Source organism: Pseudorca crassidens, chromosome X (assembly GCF_039906515.1).
Source record: "Pseudorca crassidens isolate mPseCra1 chromosome X, mPseCra1.hap1, whole genome shotgun sequence".
In the NCBI taxonomy this organism is placed as follows: domain Eukaryota; kingdom Metazoa; phylum Chordata; class Mammalia; order Artiodactyla; family Delphinidae; genus Pseudorca; species Pseudorca crassidens.
The window spans coordinates 29,289,185-29,310,433 of record NC_090317.1 but is presented as its reverse complement, the minus strand read 5'-3'; the positions used below and the strand labels follow the sequence as shown (position 1 = coordinate 29,310,433).

At 46.6% G+C, this 21,249-nt stretch overlaps 1 protein-coding gene across 2 annotated transcripts in view; it reads right to left on the bottom strand.

The window, feature by feature from the left end:
• TMEM255A (transmembrane protein 255A) overlaps window positions 1-20,892 on the bottom strand; it is a 47,481-nt gene extending 26,589 nt beyond the window's left edge. Inside the window, exons 1-4 of one of the 2 annotated variants that reach the window (XM_067722455.1) lie at window positions 20,672-20,892; window positions 14,016-14,158; window positions 5,358-5,420; window positions 3,105-3,194 (exon numbers count right to left, since the gene is read on the bottom strand). In XM_067722455.1, the coding sequence (XP_067578556.1) occupies window positions 3,105-3,194; window positions 5,358-5,420; window positions 14,016-14,158; window positions 20,672-20,729 (354 nt within the window). In that variant the 5' untranslated portion in view covers window positions 20,730-20,892. The remainder of the gene's footprint in view (window positions 1-3,104; window positions 3,195-5,357; window positions 5,421-14,015; window positions 14,159-20,671) is intronic. The other variant, XM_067722456.1, reaches the window with a different exon arrangement.
• Between the last annotated feature and the right edge of the window lie 357 nt (window positions 20,893-21,249).

The window sequence follows — 21,249 nt, the reverse complement described above, 5'->3', positions numbered from 1 at the left end:
AACTGTCTGGGTACCAGTGAGGACTGGCAGATGTCTTAGGACAGGTACAATGTAGGCAAAAAGTTGTTCTCAAAGACTCCTCCAGCCTTACTCCAACCTCCCGAATCAAATGCTCTACTGCAAGCCACTAACGGCAGGAGGTACAGAGGGCCTAGACTCAGAAGCTGGAAGAAACTTCCAATAAATATAATTTGGATTTTTCTCGCATTGCCTTTGGCTGAGGCCAGTGATCAAAACCTTTAGGAGTTTAGGAGTCGGGAAAATGCAAATCAAAACCGCAATGAGAAACCACTTCATACCTACTAGGATGGCTAGAATTTAAAAGTCGGATAATTACGGGAGTTGGCAAGGATGTGCAGAGACTGGCACACTCAGATACTTCCAGTGCGAATGTAAAACGGTGCAGCCACTTTGGAAAATTGGCAGTTCATCGAAAGGTTAAACGTAGTTACCATATGACCCGGTACTTCCAATCATAGGTATATACTCAAAGGAAATGAAAACATATGTCCACGTAGAAATTTGAACACAAATGTTTATAGCAGCATTATTGATAACAGCCAAGAGGTGGAAACAACCCAAATGTCCATCAACTTGTGAATGGATAACCAAAATGTGGTATATCAATACAATGGAATATTATTAGACCATAAAAAGAAAGGAAGCAATGATACATGCTACAATATGGATAAATCTGGAAAACATTATACTAAGTAAAAAAAGTCAGGTTACAAAAGACTACATATTATATGATGCCATTAACAGGAAATGTTAATTAATATAGGGAAATCTATAGAGAAAGTAGAGTAGTGGTTGCCTAGGACTTGGGGGAGCAGGGGGAATAGGGAAGTGATAGCTAAAGGGTATGGGGTTGCTTGGGGGATGATAAAAATCTTCTAGAATTGACGTGATAGTTTGCACATACACGTGAATGTACTAAAAGCCACTGAATTATATACTTCAGATGGGTAAATTATATGGGACGTGAACTATATCTCAATAAAGATGTTTAAAAAAAGAAACATTAGGAGTGGGAGGAGGAGGGAAAAGGAGGAAGCCATTTTAGCTCATGATGCCATGAAAATCTACTGCAGGCTTCTTGGCCACTAGGCCTATGTTGCCATGGAGACTGCCTCGGAGTGAAGAGCGCTTGTCAAATGGGGATAATAACACCTGCCCTACATATCTCACAGGATTGCTGTGGGTCTCAAATGAGATAATAGATGTTAAGGCACATTGAAACACTAAATTCACTATACAAAAACAAGGAATTATTGTTATTAAGATGGCGCCTGTTGAAACAAAATAGCACACGTACTATGATTGTCTTACAAGCATGCTACAAAAATAGGTATATACTCAGAGGGTAATATGCAAAAATTGCATATGCAATAGAATTGCTATGTTAGGGTGGTAGGATAGTGGATGTTACAAGTTCCTGTTGTGTCACTTGCCTTTTCAAAAAGAAAAAGATGAAGAAAAAGATGGCTCTCTCAGCTAAACTCAAAAGGGATGAGTCTGATGTAGGGGCTGACATATTCCTGACCCCAAAAGAAAACTGGGCTAAAAGCTTCTCTCTTCCATCCCATACTTTTCCCCCTGCCCAGTAATTATCTCCTGACATGCCAGCACTGACCATAGGAATTCCACTAATCTTGGCAAATGAGGGACTGACTCTTATGTCTAGGAGGAGAGTCCAAGAGCAAGTTGGGATTGAAATAATAATGTTAATCATATGCAAATGTTAATATTATGTTAATAATGCAAATCATCCTTTCCCAGATCCATCCATACCCAGGACACTCCCTCAGGATGACCTGCACTATTAGCCAACGATTGAAACGGAATAAAATATGATGGATCCACACAATATTCTGATAATACAATTTTTCTCTAATTCAATTGTTTTAGAAAACATATAATTCCAACTAGTTCATAGGATGTTTTCATTTTCAATGTTGGTTCACTTGGGGGAAAAAATGAGTATCTGAGGTTTTTGTGGGAGCTCAGGAAGCTGCTTGGTTTGCTCTCGATTTGGGTTTGTGGGCCAGATCAGGGCTATACTATGACCTCCCTGGGACTTCTGCCTTTTGTGGACAGCTTCCTCCATTAAAAATTGTTGAAAATGATATTTCATTTATTTTGATTATATCTTATGACTGCATTGGTATAAAGACAAATTTCTATTATGTGTGAAAACATTTTTTTTGGCCTAAAAGTTCATCATTTTTCTTCTGATTTGAAAAGAAATGATCATATTTTTCTGGGACCCTGAAAGTCCGTGGGTCACAGGCACTGTTGTCTGCTGAGCCCAACAGAGAAGGCGGCCCTAGGCCAGATATCTGGAATCGTAAGAGATGGAAAGCGCCGACCGAGGGGTGAGGGCTCCTGCAGGGAGCCCTGTGGGAAGGACCCGAATCCCAGGCTTCTCCAAGAAGGAGCACAGGTTTGGGTTTCAGGAGTAAAGTAGCCTTACTCGAGGCACAGCTTCTCCAGAACAGGAAGCATTTGGCGCCTCTACTCCAGAACTGGGCTCGTTTTGGAGACTCCCAGCTCTGGGGCTTCCTCCGGATCCCAATCACATCACTCCTCTCCAACCATGAAGACAGCGAAGTTCAGGTATCCTAGAAAAGGTGTCTGTCCTCATGGGCTGCTCTTGTCACTGTTGGAGGTGGGGGAGGTCAGCTATTGCCACCTCCAAGGCTCTCAGGAAGTCATGTGGCTTCCTGCGGCTCTCTCCCTACCTGCTCACTCCCAACACCAATTCCAAGCCAGTCCCCTGGCCCTTGTCTCTGACTTTTCCAAATGTCACCCACGTGTCAACAAAGGCTTAGCTCCAACCCCTCCACCATGGGGAAGCCTGCTCTGATCCAAGGTAAACCACTTGGGCACTTAGAGTTTATATGCCCAGCTTAGACCAATTTCTCTAGATGCCCGTGTGTGTCCAGGGATGTCCTCATTTTGACGTCACCTCCTTGAGGCCGGTGATGTCACCTCCCTCTCCTGTACCCCTCACAGCCCTTAGCACACACCCAGCACACACACACTCGATGAAGCCTTGTTGTATTGCCCATTTACTTTAACCCAGGACTAAAAATACTCACAATGTGTCTGGCAGCGAAGACCCCGTCGACTATGGCACAACAAAAGGCTGCAATCACACCAAAGCTGATAAAGACGATGGAAGCCACCAGCTGTGGGAGTAGGGGTGGGGGACAAAGCAAAAGTGTCTGTTAGCCCTCCACTATTGCTGCTTCTGGAGACAAGGCGATCCCCAAGACACCGCCAGCCAAAGCAGAACTCTGGCCTGCCAGCCCGTGTGAAGAGTGAATGCCCTTTTCAGTCACGCAGCACGAGTGGGAGCGGGGGAGGGCGACGCGGAGAAGGGGCCATTGAAGCACTTCTTACACTTTCAGGGCAAGCTAAGAAATTCACTCCAGGAGTCTATGAGTGCCCAAGGAAGAGAAGGCTGAGGAACTAGACTGCATGGCTCTTCCATTCTCAGACTCAGAAAAATGTTGGACCTTTGACATCATGAAGTCCCACCCCCTATTTTATTTATTGTGGAATTGGAGGCTCAGAGAGGGGAAGTGGTGTGTCCAAGGTCACTATCCAGTCTATGGAAGAGCCTGTGCCCACCAACTCCTAGTCTAGTGTTCTTCCCAGCCCCTCATGGTGGGCAATGATGAAGAAGGGATGATTCTGAGGCCCTGCGCAACCCTACATGGCCCTGCATCACTGAAGAAAGAGAACACTCAACTTATTATGGCTTAGGTGTCAAAGACATTTTACAAGGGTTGAAGTCTCTGAAATTGATCAACTCTGTGTGGTACATACAAAAAAGTTCAAGTAAGAGAAATGTTTGCTGGAAGCAGACTGCCCTATTCTCTGATCGTGTTAGATAACAGAAATTTTCCTAGTAATTTGTCTTCCATTACAAGGGCGATACCACAACCCAACGTGGGGGTAGGTGTTTCAAGGCGTAACCAGGGGCAGGGATAGGTACTGCCTAAGCCCACCATCTGCCCGTGTTGACCCTCAAAACACCCTCTTTGAGGTGTTTGGGGGCTAAAGTAGAGAAATAGCATGGCATTAAGCTGCTCCCCAGGGAGAAGGAGGAAATCACAGTCAAGGCCACCCTAAGGTCCTCCCATCTCACAGGCTAGAAGGTAATACTGATCTCATTTGGGAGTTGTTCAGAAACGTCGCCCCATAAATCTCGCTTCACAGCACTACCGAGAGTTGGTAAATAATGGATGAAAGATGTCATGAAATTGGCATTATCAGCTATGCTATGATCAGCTCTACAATTAGAACTCCCCTGTCATTTTGAATAATTTAAACCCAAAGTGCAAACACAACTGGCAGCGGAGAGCCCAGGTGAAATGGAAGAAGAGAACTATTAGAACCCCTCTGAGGGTGATTCCCTACATTGCTGGGGGGAGAACACACGGTTAGAGTTCCCTGTCCCTGGAGCTATTACGTTATCTGATTAAACTTGCTGTTGAATAGACCCTAGCATCAGTCTAGATGCCACAGTGACTTGTACGGGGAAGCCTAATCAGTCCACCATCTGACAACTCACCAGGCATCTTGATTTACAAGCCCATAAAACTGCAATATGCTTGCAATTCGGTCTGTACCGTCTTCTCTTGCCCTCTAGGAAGCCTTCTCAGGCTGAAGCAAGAAAATACAACAGTCTGCCCTTGCGGGCCCCCATTCGGACATAGAACTTTGTGAGTTTTACCTCCTGTTATATGCGTACCCTTCCTCTCAACGTTACACATACTTAGCTTTGAACTATGTATGGGTAATGGGAATACTTGAGGTTGGCTTCGTAATTTCATTTCGTCTTCTTGCGCCCTAAATATATTTGTTCTGTTAATTAAAGTCCCCTAGATTGGAATCTCCTAAAAGGCAGGAACCCTCTGCGAAAACTCCTCTCCAAGATTATGCATCAGAGAGGAAGGTGTGAGGGTCGCCAGTGAGCCAGGGCTGCAGCAGCAGGAATCGAAGACGCAAAGGCATCTGATGCGAGGACAACTGGCCTGACTGGATAGGCTGGCACACTCCTTTGCGAAGGAGGAGAAAAGCAAAAGGCAAGATCCAGATTATTCCATCCCTGTGACTTAAGGAGACTAGCTGGGCCACTGAGGGAACATCATCAGGCAGGGTGAGAACAAGTCCCATACCACAGGGTCACTTTAAAACAAGTTCCCCGGAGGCTTAGGAGAAAAGTAAAGTAGCTGTTTCTTTTGTGGCCCAATTTGGGCAACCTTAAGAAATGTGTCACTTATCCACAGAAATGTTGACCTTTTTCAGGTGAAGAATTTGATTCTATAACGATGAAAACTTACCATTTGCCGTTTGTTCTCCACGAGGTTTGATCCGATGATTCCAAGGAATGATCCAAAGCCGAGCTGCAAAGCAACATGGCACAGATAGCACGTGGGAAGATGGTTAGCCTGACCGCACGGTCGTTCCACCCCTGGGATACAATTCAGGATAACAGAAAATACCCGGGGTACAGATGCTAAACCCGTGCAGCTGTTACACAAATACAGTATGAGTAAGAAAAGTATTTCTCCCACCATTTGCCAATTTTTCCTCGTAGATATGAATCACACCTAAAAAGAAACTCGTGTGCCCAGGAGCTAAAAGTAAAAGTCAACCATAGCTTTTCAGAGGCTGCTTATTTCAATTTCAATATCCATTACCTAGCATGTGACTGGTGAGTCAGTAAGAGATGGATAATGGTGAAAAGCACGCATTATATTCTGATCTTTATCTTTTCTTTGAAAAGAGACCTTCTATCCTGATGCACGAATTACAAAATAAAGGTTTGAAATAGCGATTTCTGATGCATCAGACACGCTAATCAAACGCAGGAAGTACTTTAGAAATCAGCAAGCACCTTAACCTAGACTTAAAAAAAAAAAAAGAACTATTTTTTGAAAGCCTGTATTTGTGGTTGACCCACTGCCATTTATGTTAGCACTTATTCACCTCTTCTTCCATCTCTGCTTCATTTATGGACAGAAAGCATTCATTAAAGGGTGAATAGAAATGGCGGTGTAAAACCCTGAAAAACAATTTCCCTGCCTAAGCGGCTGGGATGATGGCTCGGGGTAGCAGATTCCACTTTGCTCTCAGTTCTGCCATTAGTGGATTGAGTCTGCCATTCTCAGCTGAAAATGATCACTAACCGATGGCTGCTGTCAGGGGTGAAAGTGGAAGAAGTAAAAAGTGGTGGGAATGGACCAATAAATCTTAACACAAGTCCAGCAATGTAGTTACACTTCTCTTGAGCCTCACTAAGGATCTGGCCTTCCATCTGCCGCCTTACCTTGGCTCACAGGGACATCTCTTTCAGTCTGAGGCCCCCAAGCCTTACACCAAGTCTTGGAAATCTAATGGACCCAAGGGCTGGGCAGGAGCCTGGTGGGGCAGTGTAGGGGGACTGGGTGCTTGCCTCAGAAACCTAAGCATGAAAGAAGAGAATGAATGGAAGGAATGAATACAAATTTCCAAGGACTCATTCTGCAGGGCCACTCAGCCAGCAACCCCTCTTGAGAAATAGAAGCTGAAGAGAATAAAGGTGTAACCCATGCCGTCCAAGACTCTACTGAGAACATCCTCACTCAACGGTTAAACTATACCTGTCTCCCGCCTGGTCTTATTTGAAATGTAATTAAAATGTGTTGTGATGAGGTATAGTGATTAAAACCTGGTCATCAGACTAGCCTGGCTTCTAACCCCAGCTCTTCCACTTGTGGCTGTGCGACTTGAACAAACTGACTGACCTCTCTAAACCTCAGTTTCCTTATCTGGAAAATGGGGACCATAGTAGTAGCTGTCTTATAGGATTTTTATAAGGATTATCCAGGACAATACAGTCAAAGAACTTTGCACAGGGCCTGGCACACAGTAAGTTCTCAGTAAATACGAGTTATTGTTCTAGTGATTATTATTACTATTTTTAAAGACACCTAACTTTGGGGCAGCTCTAACCTGATTTGAGCTGGCAAATCCTATCATTATCTGCTCTATTTCATAAGAGTTTTGTATTCTGTCTTATCTCCCCTCCCAATATGTTGCACAGCTTTTATTTTTCAGGAAGAATTCCATGAATAGCCTGTGCTTATGACACTCTGGGCCATTTGTGGAGACTGAAAGAAAGTCAGAGGGCAGTTTCTTACATGGAAAATAAGTCCTTTCACTGAGCGGTTCATCAGTTTCCACAGATATTCACTGAATGTTCTGAGCCTCAACAGCAGTCTTTGCCTTAAGACGGGAAGCAAAGACACTCGCTCTTCCTGACACTCTCAAATAACTCTCTGATGGCAGTGACCGGAAGAGGTGGCCTGAAGCCTCATGGAATTGGCCGGAAAGACAAGGTGCTCTGGGACTGGAAATCCCAGGCCAACCAGTTAATTCATCCAGTTCCCTCCCCTTTCCTTCCATTCTATTTCTATTCCACTCCAACTCATTCCATTTTCTAACACTCACTGAGTACTTTTGGGAGATAAATAAGATGACATGGCCCCTACCCTGCAGGAGTGCATAGTCTAGTGAGGGAGAGGCAGACTGTGGCTTAAGGACCACAGGCGAGGTAGAAACAAAGTGCTGAAGGAGCAGAGAATAATTCATTTTGTATTATATCCTTGGCTCTGCTACTTATAAACTGTGTGACCTGGGGCTAGTTCTTTAGCCACTCTGTGCTTCGTTTTCCTCATCTATTAAATGGGAATCATAATGGTCATGACCACACAGGACTGCTGTGAGGATTAAATGAGATAAGGTATGTACGTAGCGTGACCTGCATAAGGTAGGCTGCTAAATACATATACATGGTCGTTCTCAGATCTCACAGAGGGGATAAATGGGGTCAAAGACAGGTAGAGTTCACCAGGTGGGGAACTAATATCAATTGAGTCCTGGCTGGAAGAATTCATTCATCTGGATGACAGGTTTATGAACTAACTCACCAGTATCACTAAAACTACCTTACATTTGAAGAGCATTTGAATTTAAAGAAGCGCTTGCCTTGGTCACAGTCATGTTAGGGAGTTCGGTGGAGCTCATATCATTCCCATTTGATAGATAGCAAAACGGAGGCCTAGAGAATTGTATGGGCTCATCCCCTCTTACAGCAAGTTCACGGCAGGGCCAGGACGAGCCCTCAAGAACACCCTAACAGCTGGTGTTCTTCCAGCCACACTTTGCTGTATTTGTGGCCAGTGTTAGCAGAATAGTGACCTTCACCTCTGCCCCCCAGGGAAGAAGTTCCCTGTAAGGATGGAGTGAGAAGTCCTATTTGAGGAAGAGCTGAGGGGGTGAAAGTAAAGAAGGAAAAATCAACAGAATTTCCTGAAAATGGGCAGCTGCTTCTAATCAACTGTTTGCTCTCCTGAGGCCTCCGAAAGGTAAGCTCTGTGGTCCTTGCTCGAGAACTGCCCGGAATCATGGAATGTTCAGACCTTTGGAACTCCATCTTGACTCCCCATTACCTGAACAAATAACCAGTTTGCTTTGTTTTGGCTGCCCTCCACTTGTAGAAGAAAAAAAGGCAAATCATGAGAACTCAGTTTCAAGAGCTCTTTTTAGGCTGCACCCTATAATCTATGCCTATTCCCATCCACTGGGACTGAGGTGCAAATGGATTAATCATTCAACAAGTATTAATTGGACATCTACTCTGTGGTAGGCACTGTGCTACACCTGTGATATGGAGGCCAGGAAGCGGGGTGGGGTATGATACCAAGACCAACAAGACTCGGCCTGGAGGAGCTGTAATTACATAATGGGTCCACAATCCCTTTCTGTAATACTGAAATCAACAAAGCTCTTAAAACCAAAAGGGTTTTTGGTAACTAACTTGGTGGCAAAACCTGACCTTGAACTGACGTGAGGTTATTTTATAATGTTTATCTACTTAGTGTAAAAATTCACAGTTTATTGTAGAAAGATGAAGGTGCTTGATTATGGGGTATATCTCAAGACCCCACTGGGATGTTAGATAATATATGATATATGCAGTCTATTATCTTTCTGAAATTAAAAACAAAACAAAACAGTCTAAAGTTGCAAACACATCTCACCCAAGGGTTCAGATAAGGGATTGTGGACCTGTATAAACAAAGCTAAATGAGAATATAGCCCAACATCCCACAAAGCAGAATGTGACTATTTCCCAAGAACTATGAGTGGAAGGAATCTACGGTAGGGAGTTCAAAGATGGTAGACACCACTGTGGATCCCAGTAGCTGAGAAATGTCCTAGCTGTGTCTTTAAGTTGGAATAGGACAGAGCATTTGGATAAACAGAGAGAGAGAGCACAGGGAGGACGTTCCAGCCCAAGTCATGTTCAGGGGACTGTGAATTGACAATTTTGGTAAAAGAAAGGTATGGGAGACCAGGCCAAGGGCATCTTCAGAGAGCTTTGAATGACAATGCTAAGGAGGCAACAGGAAGCCAATGAAGGTTAGTCTTATCTAGTAAATCAAGGCTCAAGTGTCATCTCTGAAATGTACTTACTAAGCTAGGAACTTTATCTTAGAATGATCTTGTATCTTAGAAACATTTTCAACAGGAGGTAGAAAAAATTTCTGCCTAATTCACAATAAACCACAAAATCCCACTATCCAGACCTCCTTCTACTTCCTGAACATTCAAGTTAGTCAAAACTTTCTTGGATTTATCAAGAGTCTTCACATGTGAAGCTGAAGCCACGCTGGCCTAGAGGTTTCTGACCTACTGACTGTTTTGAATGATCCCTGTTGTCTCTGTATCCTACTACCCCATGGCAACTCTGATATAATTTTCAATTAACTGGACACCCCCCCCTTCCCCCGCCTGGGAGAGGGGACAGAAGCTCCTGGTTTCTTTCCTAAAAGAAAACCCAGGCTGGTGTGGGCCCTAGCAGTATAACAGCTGGTGGAGAAGGTTCTAGAGTGAAAGGCTTTCAGCACTGATCAGGTGGCCAACTCCATCTTGCGGGTTGCATGGGAAACACATGTAGAGGCCTTGTTCTCCTGGATGTAAGGTTAGAGAGCTATAGAGAAGGACCTGGCTCTCTCCCCTGCATTTTCCATCTTCATACAACCGAGGCTCTTGGTTTTCTTTAGGCCTCCAGAGTAGAAAGCTCACTGGAACGCTTCTGGAACGGACTATGTCTTGAACATTCGAGGACAGTAAAAATCCTAAGCCAGTTTGTCTTTCTGTGTTGGTTTTAATTTTTTTTTAATTTTACATTTTAGCCCGTACAGATGAGCACATCTGTAAAGATGCCTGTTGCATACATGTCTTAGGATGATGATACCACATTCTAGCTCAGGTAGAGTAGCTAACACCCTATCATAATGCACCTCACTGTACAAGGGCATCTCGTTTGGCAAAATAAAGATGGCTCAGAAAAGTTTTGCATGACTTAGAGTTATGCAAACGCGATTATATTTTTCAATGCCTGAGATCTCAATATTTAAATGAATTGTATGGTAAGTAGTCTTTAAGTCGTCTTTAAATCTAGTAACTGCTCCCTAATTTGTTTGTTTTAAAATTTTAAATTCTCATGTGCACATTTAACCAGAGTCCTAAAACAGCAGAGTTCCAAATAACCTGACATTTTCCCACAAATCTATACCATGATCTTTATATTCAAACTGACCAATTTGATAGTGTGGAATCTGAAAATGACACATTTTGCTCATTCTGGTTTTATTGCAAGCATACTTTGTTTATTGTGGGTATTTTCTTTTACATCTTTATTGGAGTATAATTGCTTTACAATGGTGTGCTAGTTTCTGCTTTATAACAAAGTGAATCAGTTATACATATACATATGTTCCCATCTCTCTTCCCTCTCGCATCTCCCTCCCTCCCACCCTCCCTATCCCACCCCTCTAGGTGGTCACAAAGCACTGAGCTGATCTCCCTGTGCTATGCTGCTGCTTCCCGCTAGCTATCTATTTTACGTTTGGTAGTGTATATATGTCCATGCCACTCTCTCACTTCGTCCCAGCTTACCCTTCCCCTTCCCCATGTCCTCAAGTCCATTCTCAACGTCTGTGTCTTTATTCCTCTCCTGCCCCTAGGTTCTTCAGAAACATTTTTTTTTAAGATTCCATACAGATGTGTTTGCATACGGTATTTGTCTTTCTCTTTCTGACTTACTTACTTCACTCTGTATGACAGACTCTAGGTCTATCCACCTCATTACAAATAACTCAATTTCGTTTCTTTTTATGGCTGAGTAATATTCCATTGTATATATGTGCCACATCTTCTTTATCCATTCTATTTATTGTGTTTTAGTTCTCCAGGTGGTTGCCAATCCACCTGAATTAGACTCCCCGGGGTGTTTATTAAAATACACACCAAGGTGGGGAAACCACTGGCTTAGAGTTTATATAATACCTCTCTAATAACCAAACTATTCAATTAGTGAAAGCACCCCAGTCCCGGATAAATCTGGATTCTCAGGCATTTATTGTTTCAGAGGTATGAGTTGTTTATTGTATTTGTTATAACATGATCTGACCTATCAACTCAAATGGATTTTTCTGCTCTTCGATCTGCAGTCTTCCCCCCTTCACTTCCTATAACTAAAACCCATTTTAAAGAAACAATCTACAGGAACTATAAAAGCAAAAAAAATTAAGATTAAACCATAGGGCACACTGCTAGGGCTGGCTCTCCTATTAAGATTTCCATATTAGCTCTTAGCCAGACGCACACGCACAGACACACGCCCCCACTGCTTCAACTTCCAGTGCTAGCTGAACGTCAGGTACTCCAATAACAACAATCACGCGCCCTCCTTCCTTTGTTAATGTATTCCAGCCCAGCCACCCACAGGCAGATATTCTACAGAGAAGGTTCAGAAGCACCGTTCATGAATAGTAGTTGCTACTCTTAAATGACATGGAAAATACCTTCCTCTCACCCAGGGAGAGTCTGAATCTTGGCTTGAGCATTTGCTCATCAGTCGGAAACCTTTTACTAAATGCAGCTACCTGAAGCCCACGAAGTCACGTAGACCCTATAAATTGCTTTCCCAAGCCACCAAAATGCAATCTTAGCCCCCCCTTCCTCTGTCCCCCGCCCCTCTTGTGTTTAAAAATAAAACCCAATTCTGCTGATGACTGGTTTTCTTGCCTCACCACAGGAAGTGGACCGGGTGAGTTCTCACATCACATGCTTAGCAGAGGGCACCAGACGGTGTCTGTGGGACACCTGCCCTCGGCTCAGCTCAAGAGCTGCGAAGGAACTTCCCGGGAAGGGCGGGCGGCCTTCAGCAGCTGGGCCCCAGTGTCAGGCCCCGGCTCCGCTAGGGCTATTGAGACGGCTGACTGCGGAATCGGTGACCTAGGCAACAGGCGTCAGGCTTGGTCACTCCCGGCGCTGGTTTGTCAAAGGCATCCATCTTTAATCCCTTCCCCTTTCTTTGCTTCTCTTTCCAACACCCCCCACTCCAAAAAAAGAGTAAAAAAGAAAAGAAACAAAACAACAGCAACAAAGCCGTCTGCCCTCCCTGATAACCTAAAATGTAAACAACAACAACAAAAACCCACCCTAACCTTCCTTCCCGCTCTCTAGCAGTTACAATTGGGAAGTCATTTAGTTGATATTCAAAATACGATCCAACCTCTAGAGTTAGGTTTTAGGGTTCGATAGCAGTGTGTGTAGATCCAAATGAGGTTTTGGTTTGGTTTTCTTTTTCTTTTCTTTTTTCCTCAATTATATTGAGGTATAATTGGCAGACAAAATGGTATATATTTCATTTCATTTCATATACAACATGATGATTTGATATAAAATGAGGTTTTGTATGCAAAGAGTTCAGCGCTTTCCAGAGTGGATTGCATGCAGCCCGGGGATCCGTAAAACAATCCACTGAAGTATGGAAAGAAACGATTTGAACTCTTGTTTCCTATTTTTTGTTTATCTAAAAGAATAAGAAAGAAATTACGCGTTACAAATATTCAGTGAACAGACTGTCACTGGCGCCCTCCCTCGGTGTGAATGTCAGGTGACAAGGCAAGAGCTATCGTTCTGGAGGAGGGCAGGTTCCAAGCAGCAAAGGGTTGGTGGTGGGGCAGCCACCACGTGTGCCCGGATAGTCTTATCTAGTCTTCACTAAACTAGTCCCAAGAAAATGGACAAGGAGTTTGGAAAGACTCCTGTTGATAAACCATGAGTTGAAGATGACCCTAATAATGTAACACAGCGAGAAAATGACAGAGCTGACCCTTGGAACTCTCAGGGTGAGCTCTTTGTCAGCCACACTGTGAGATCACATGAAAAAAACAATGATGCTCATGACAATCTGTTCATATCTGAGAAGAAAGCACAAAATATTCAAAATTATCTAGTAAGCTATTTGAAATAACGACTTACAGCCACTATCTTTAATGAGATTTCATGCGAAGTGCATACCATTCCTTGAAATTTTAGCTAGTGTTAGTATGAAGATATTAAAAATTAAAGTGTATTTCATTTTCATCTAATTTTTGAACTTCCATTTTTGTATGTGTTATGAATATGCATATAATTTGTAAATGAATAATTACACATATTTGAGGAGTAAGCATCCCACATATTTTTCCTGAGAGGAGGGCAGGATGACTTTGGAGATCAGTGCTGTGCGTCACAGACCGTCAAGCTGCAAGGGTCCTCAGATTTCAGGTAAGGTCAGATGACCCCTATTATATATCTAGGAAAGCAGATGCCCAGAGAGGAAAGGACCTCAGCCTAAGGTTAACATTGCTCATTAGTAACATGTCCTAGACCAGAAAACCAAAGTCCTAAAGAGTGAGACGACCTGCTCAGGATCACACTGCTAGTTAGGGATGGCGCTGGGATTCTTCTGAGTCTTAGTTCAGTGCTCTCCTAAACCAGCCCAGAGGAAATCTGAGCAAACACAGAAACTCAAACAGAATTGAAAACCATCAGAGTAGAACCAAATGTCTGTAGCCAGCAAGCTACTGAGACCTACCTATGCCTTTGATACTCACAATAACTCCCGGGTAGTAACCTCCAACAGTCACATTCTGGGTCCTGGTGGTTGCGGCGAGGCCCACCGTGAGAATTAATACGGACACGATAAGCAAAGTCACGGTGACATAGATGGAGTTTCGTTTCCTCCGATTAAAGGCTCCTGAAAGCACACAGAGAAACTGAAATTGCTCATTTCGGCTTCCAGAAACAAATCACTAGGAAGGTTTTCCTTTCCTACTTCAACTGGTAACCGGGGTTATCTCTGGGGAGTGGGATTATGGGGAAGAGATGGAGCTTTAGTTTTTTGCAGTCATCAGGTGTTACGTTTACAATAATATATATATGTTTCCAGTTTGAAAATAAACAACGGAAGAAATTGTACCAGTTACATAAAAAGTAAACGCATTCAATAAAAGATGTATCATACCCACTTAGTGAAGTGTTTCTTTTTTAAGCCAAATTATAAGGTACATGATAGATGGAAAGTGTACTGTGGAGATATTAAATGAAAATATTTTAAGGCCAATATGCAACTAAGGAGGGTTTTTTCATAAGATGGAGATATGAAATTTCATTTTCAGTGTAAATATCAGAACCAAGCCAGGTACTGGGATTTTTTTTTCATTTATTTCTGACATTTGCCACCTCATGTATAAACTTTAAAAATGGTGTGTTGGCAAGATTTGCCACATAACAAATGTGTGTAATAAAGTAAGTGTTTGGAGGCCATTAGTCCACAAAGATATGTATCGGGGGAGGTAGATGGGGAGGATTATAACTTACACCGTTTAGGCTTATGTGAGGGTGACATAAATACAAATGATGAGAAACCCGTTCTTCTACTCAGTGCTTATCGGACATGATAGTGCAAACCAATATTTTTTTTCGAAAACAGGCTTATTAAGTCAGATAGAAAAATGGTATCTAGACTCGCTTTTGAATTTAATTTTTTTTTCTAAGGAATGAAGCACTGCTCAACACTCTGCGTGCGTTTTTTCTGGAGGGGGTTCTCAACAGGAAATACCAGGGATGAGTTACACCTAGGAGTTCTCATAAAAATAAGCAACTGGGGGACTTGCTGTGAGAGTCCAGTTCTCTAGTGGGGAGCCTTATGACAGGGTTGCCCACTCAGGTGGCTTGGCTGTCATTTATGGGCCTAAAGAGGCCACTTGGGACTGATCGCAGGACCCCGCCATTCTGGGAGGCCTCGCTGCAGCCTCAGGAAGCAGCTGCCTTTGAAGCCGCCCAGACTGCACCACTGGGAGGGAGGGGAGAGGGGATGAAGGAAGGGGGAGGGAGGCGAGAAAACCAGGGAGACCCAGGAGGCCTGATGGTGCTGAGAGGGAGGCATTGTGGCTGGCTCTGCAGCCCCCAGCAGATGGCCCCTCCTCGAGGGAAGAAGAGCGTCAGAAGTGCCACCCTGGGTGAGCCCCACCATCCGTCTCGTCTCCCCCAGTGCGGTCCCTGCCCAAGGCTCCAAGGGAGGTGGGAGGGGCTGGCGGTCTCTCCCCTGACGTCAGCCTCGAAAGTGAGGGCCGTGACTCATCAGGGTCATTTCTAATACGGTACTATTCCAAGACCATTTTACATCGAAATGTAGAAGTGGCTTGAGCGTTTGGAGGCACCCACAGACTAAAGCGCCATATCGCACCCTGGGAGGAGAGGTAAAGTGAGTTGGGAAACGAGGCTCCTCTCCTGGGGGGCCTGAGTCCAGCCTCCAGGGGGAAAAACAACGGGACCGCTGGAGACACCTGTGACATCAGGGCCCTTTGTGTGAGAGGGCTATTTGGGATGCAGATGGAGAGCTGACTGCTGGTAAACAGAGGAGCAGAGCGGGGAAACACAGACTGCGAAGGGTGCGGGGGGAGAAGAGCAGGGATTTATTTCTTCTGTTTATCTGAAGGTTAGTTACCCCTCCTCTAGATTTCGAGGGACCTTAAATGAGCCTCCAAACCAGGATCCCTAAGTCCATTTGATGATAGCCAGTTCTCAGTGAATCTGCCAGTTGGCTCCACAGAGGGGCTCTAAATAACATAAACTTACCAACATCGCCCCCCACCCCTGTCTGCATTTCTACACCATCTTAGCCCTCCCCCCCCACCCCAAACTGGCTAAAGAGAGTGAGGGAACATCTGGAAACAAGGGTATCTTTGTGGCACACCAAAGTGTCTCAACACCTCACAGGGGAAACATGTCACCTTAGAGACTAGATGTGGGTGTGTGTGTGTATACAGTCTTTCTAAATTCGGAGTATCACTCGCCTGCTCCTTCCCGGCCAACTGGCTTTTGATCTTATTCACAGCTCTTGGGTCTCCTTTGCAAATATCACTCTAACTCTTAAAAGAACAGGAGCCAGGTCAGAAAAGTGACTCAGCAAACCACATGGTGTCATTTGAAAAATCTATTTTTTTTTCCTGCTTTGGAACCTGAATTGAAAATCCAGTCAGTTGAGAAACCCAGGCAGAGATCCTACAGCTCCACAGGGGCCTTGCCTCCAGACAGGATTAGTTTGGGATAAAATTCCTAAGAAAACTCTCCCATCACTAGGTTGAATATCTATTCTCTGTCCCCTCACATCCTCCCCCAAGTCACCCCTTATTTTACACTTATAAGGACTAAAATTGTGTAAAATGAAATTACTTCTAGCTGCACTTGGGGAGTTGACCATTTTAAGGAACCCCAGGGTGAAACCCTTTGAAAAGTGAAGAATCATCCCTTCCATTTATCTTTAGTGTCAATTTGACTGAAAAGTCACATCTACTTAGAGCAAGATGCACCTGTCCTCTAAAGGAAAAAAGCAGCTCTTTGTGTCTACTTAGGACATTTTCCTGGCTGTTGTTCTATTTAAGAAGGGAGAAGTAGAGTTCTGTTCTTATTAGGGTACAATTTGGGGCCTGCCTTAGATGTTCCCGTAAACACAGGAACATCTTATTCCGATTTTGTTTAGTAAATCAACATATAAAAAAACCCTCAGACACCATAAGGTACTTCAATAAAGCAGCAGGTATGTGAAAACAGTGCCCATCACAGTGTCTGATACCTAGTGAGCAGTCAATACTCGTTGAATAAACAAAAGTCAACATCTCAGAATAGCTTCCTTTCTAATCAAAAAGGCTGTAGGGGGGAACTGTGAGAATAAATATGGGCTACGCTCATAGAATTGGTTTTTTAAAATAGGGTACACCCAAGGGCTCCCCAGATCTAAAAGCTTTCTGGCCAACTAGTGTCGCAACCCCAGTGGCTCTCACTAGCCTGTCTACTTGGCGCCCAGTATCTCTCTGTTTAGACAAAAACAACCAGCCCTGCAACCAACAGCAGTGGGAGAGTCTGAATCCCATTACTGGCACTGCCTGCCCCCCTCCGCCCCCAGCAGCCTCCCTGCAGAACTACTGCAGCCCTCCCTCTCTGCAGTGCCCCTCCTCCACCCCAGATTCGTGACGACCAGGATGCTCTGCTCTAGAAGGGCCCAATTATTTGCTGTCTCCACCCTTCCCAGTACAGCCAGCTTCTCCCTCCTCCGAGTCCCCTCCCTGGTCAGAGCCCCACCTGCACTGCGGTCTTTGAATCTGAGTCCCTCCCTTCTTCTGAAACCTTCTCAAAATTCACCTCCTCCGAGAAGTTTTTCTTGATCAAGCTCACTCTAATCACTCATTATTTCATGTCCCTGAGTTCCTAGATACGTCACTCAGTAAGTATATTAATTATAACTGCTACAAGTACAGTTGTAATTGTGGGTCTGGGCCACCACCCATATGATGTCCACCAGTTCCAGGATTACGTATCTGACGGGAACCAAGGTGTGGGTTGCCAGAAGGTAGGATGATTGTCTCTGCTCACTTGTTTTTTCACCTAGTACCTGTTCTTGATTCCACCCCTTGATTATAGGGTGTGTAATCTCCGTCAGAGTGCAGCAAGGATGGAGGCCCAGTATCCTGTCCTGTGCACTATGTTGTTGCTGACTGGCTAATTCTTCGGGCTGATCTTTGAACCGATTCGGATTTGCTTACCTGAGTCAGCTTTGCCATACAGGGAGGCTCCCAGAAGTCCCAGCCTTGAGCATCGGTGGAAACAGGTGGCTGCCCACACAAGAGCCTCAAGGCTCTGCCAGTCTCCCAAACATTTCCTTAAAGGTGCTGAAATCCCCCCTTTGGGCAATTCTTTGACCGGAGACATCCAAGGCCACCGGTGAATCACAAATATGTTATTTGCAAGGGAAGGAGAGCCCCGCTGTAGTAGAGGTGCCTTAGCGCCTGGGGGCGGTGTTGCCAAAAGGGAGATGGGGGTAGCTGGGAGGGGATGAAGGGGCGCCGGAGTCAAATTACCAGCCACGCGCCTGCTCCGCCCCAGCCAGCCAGCAAGAGTAGAGTGCAGGCACCTTGGTGCAGTGTGTGTCCGTGTGTTTTATATTTTATTGTTTTGGCTGCGGTTGTGTCCTGCCAGTAGAGGGAATCCCCTCAGAAATGCTGCCCTTGGAGGCTGAAATACTAAACCCACCCACCTCCACTTCCCTTCCCCCCCATGCAAGGGAAGGAGGCATTGCCAGGGCTGAGTTAAGTGGGCGTAGCTCCTAAGTAGCCTAGACGCTGTTTCAGGCCCGGGCTGTGCGGGACCAGCGCCAGGGAACTCCGGGGAGACTCCCCTGTCCAAACTCTGGAAACCCAGGGTTACCACTCGACTGGGGAATTTGCTAGTGCCCTCGGTCTGCGCACTTTACGAAGCGGGCTGCGTGGAGAGGGCTCGCGCGTCCATACGGGATCTCTGATTCTTTCCCCTCAGTGTCGAGTCTGGGCTGGGCGAAACCCACTCATCTTCTTGTTGCGCAGATCTTTCGGGAAACGCATGATTGGCTGAGGGCCCCTGGGAGCCCAAGAAAGAGCTCTCTTCATCTCGTTCCCCAACCCACAGAGCAGGGTGCCAAGGAGCAACGCTCTACGCCCGGGGTCCCTAACCTGCCCACTCCCGCACGGGTAGACGGGCGGGCGCGGGCGGCCGGGTTTGCAGGCGGTTGTGGCCCACTGCGGGGATGCGCGCGGCCGAAACCTCGCATTCTTCCACCCAGCCCTCCCTCGCGCACTGGCCTGGCGTCGGGGAGCCAGGGCTGCGTTGGCGCCACAGCTGGCCAAGGTGAGGAGTGCATTCTGTGTGCGTGTGCTTGTGCGCGTGTGTGCGTGTGTGTGTGTGTGTGTGTGCGCGTGTGTTGGGGAGAGAGAGCTGGGGGGGCTGGTACTGCTGGGTTCTGGATTCGGACCCGAGTCCTTGGCCTCATTTGTACCACGTTGCAAATAACTACGCCCTTAAAAATAAAAAAAGAGCAAATTCTTATACTGAATATGCAAAACCACTGGAAATACGGATCTTTCCACCATCCAGGAGATAACACTTTCTGGGGCCCCTCCGGTGAACGACTTCTGTTGAGACGAGGTCTTTTGCAGGCAGTAGGGAGCTCACGTAGGGGTTTCAGCCCCCTCCCCGCCCCCTCCCCTCGATGTTCCCGCAAATTCTTCGGAGAAGACCTGAGCCGACTGTATGGCAAGAATTCGGGACGGAGGGATTTTGCAGAATGTAAAGTATGTTGGAAAGAGAGAGTTCGATTTGGTTAAAGTGTATCCGAGGCGAATTTTAAGGTTAGGTGGGATCATGGTTTGACAATCCCCTCCCGCTCTCCTGGGCTCCAAATTAATTTCTCCGCCCAGTGAAATCATAGTACTTGGGAAGGTGCCTAACCGCTGAGTGGGACTGGGGTTTTTGTTTGTTTGTAACTACCAAAAAGCAGCTTCTAGGGGCAGCCAGGTTGGTGCCTGGAGGCAGCTGTCCCCCACTTTTCATGAGGAAAGGTGTTGAACCAAATCAGGCTAGTGGGTTCCCCCCCCTCCCTCTCCCTTCCACCCTGAGAGGAAAAGCGCGACTTCAGAAGACGCGCGGGTTCGCGCTCGCTTTCTTTCTCGCGCTCTCACTCGTCGTCCCCCCTCTTTTTTCACACTCACGCACAATTCCGGGCATTTGGAGCAAAATAGGAATCGAATTCAAGGAATGTTGATCCTGCCGCTGCAGACGGCAGGGCTGGGCGGTCTTGAGTGATTCCTCAGGAATTCCCCTCCTGCCAGCCCCCCTTTTCTTCTCCCCACCCCCCGCCGCCCATCCCCCAGGGTTGCGCAAACCCCCCCATCAGCGAGGTGCAAGTCAGGCCTCCCCCACCGCAGCTCTGAATTTCAGGGCAGCTTCGACAGAGTTGGGAGGGGGCGAGGACCCTGCTTCTTCTAATTCTCGTTAGTCGTGAGCTCTTAGAAGTGACGGGGACTTTGCAAAGAGGGAGCGTCTAATGGAAAGCGAAGGCGCAGGTTGCAGGGAAGTGTTTTGATCCCCAGACAGCTGGGATTTACCACCGGCTGCAAGACTGTCGGCACACGCACACAAACACGCACACACCCGCACTCCGGGGCAGGGATACTCCGACGCAAGCTGGGCGCTCGCATCTCCGCGCGTCGTCCCCGCCTCCGCCGGGCCGCTCCCCTGGGGCTCGGGTCCGGGACCCTGACGCTGGGGCGCGCGGACCCCCCTCCCTCGCCCCGCTTCCCGCTCCCTGGCTCTCGGGGCAGCCGGGGCGCTCGCAGTCCAGGGGGCAGCGCACTCACCCCTTGCCGCCGCCGCCCCTAGGCAGGGCGGCTAGACTTACCCATGGAATCCGGCAGGGACATGTCGCTGGACCGCTGCTGAGTCAGGGACTGATGCATGGTGAAAGCTGCCCTGTGGCCCCGGCCCCCGAAGCTGCTTCACGCGCCCCAGGCTCAGGGCGCCCCGCAGAGCATCCTACTCCGCGGCTGCGCTCCCCGTCCCTCCCGAGAGCTGAGAGAGACTGCCTCTGGTTGCGAGCTGCAGCCCAAGTGCCGCCTCCTCCTCCCTTCCCCTCTTCTCCCTCCCTCCTCTCCTGCCCCCCTCTGCTCCGGGAGGCAGCAGCATTGGCGGTCCGAGCAGCGACGTGCGCTTGCGCAAGACCCCCCTCCTCCCTCCCCCTCGGCCCCCCCATCCTAGTTATCCACCTCCCAGCCTCCCAAGCCAGACAGGGAGCCGTTTTAGCCCCTTGGGGCCAGGACTGCGTAGAGAAAGAGGGGGAGGCTACAACCTGGGGCCGACCGGTCTTCTCTGTAGTTTGGAGAGAGGGTCTTGGGCAAGCACCCTGTTCTAGGATTTATAATTGGGGAGGGGGCAGAGTAAGAGGTTCAGAGCTGAGAACACACACACAGACACAGACAC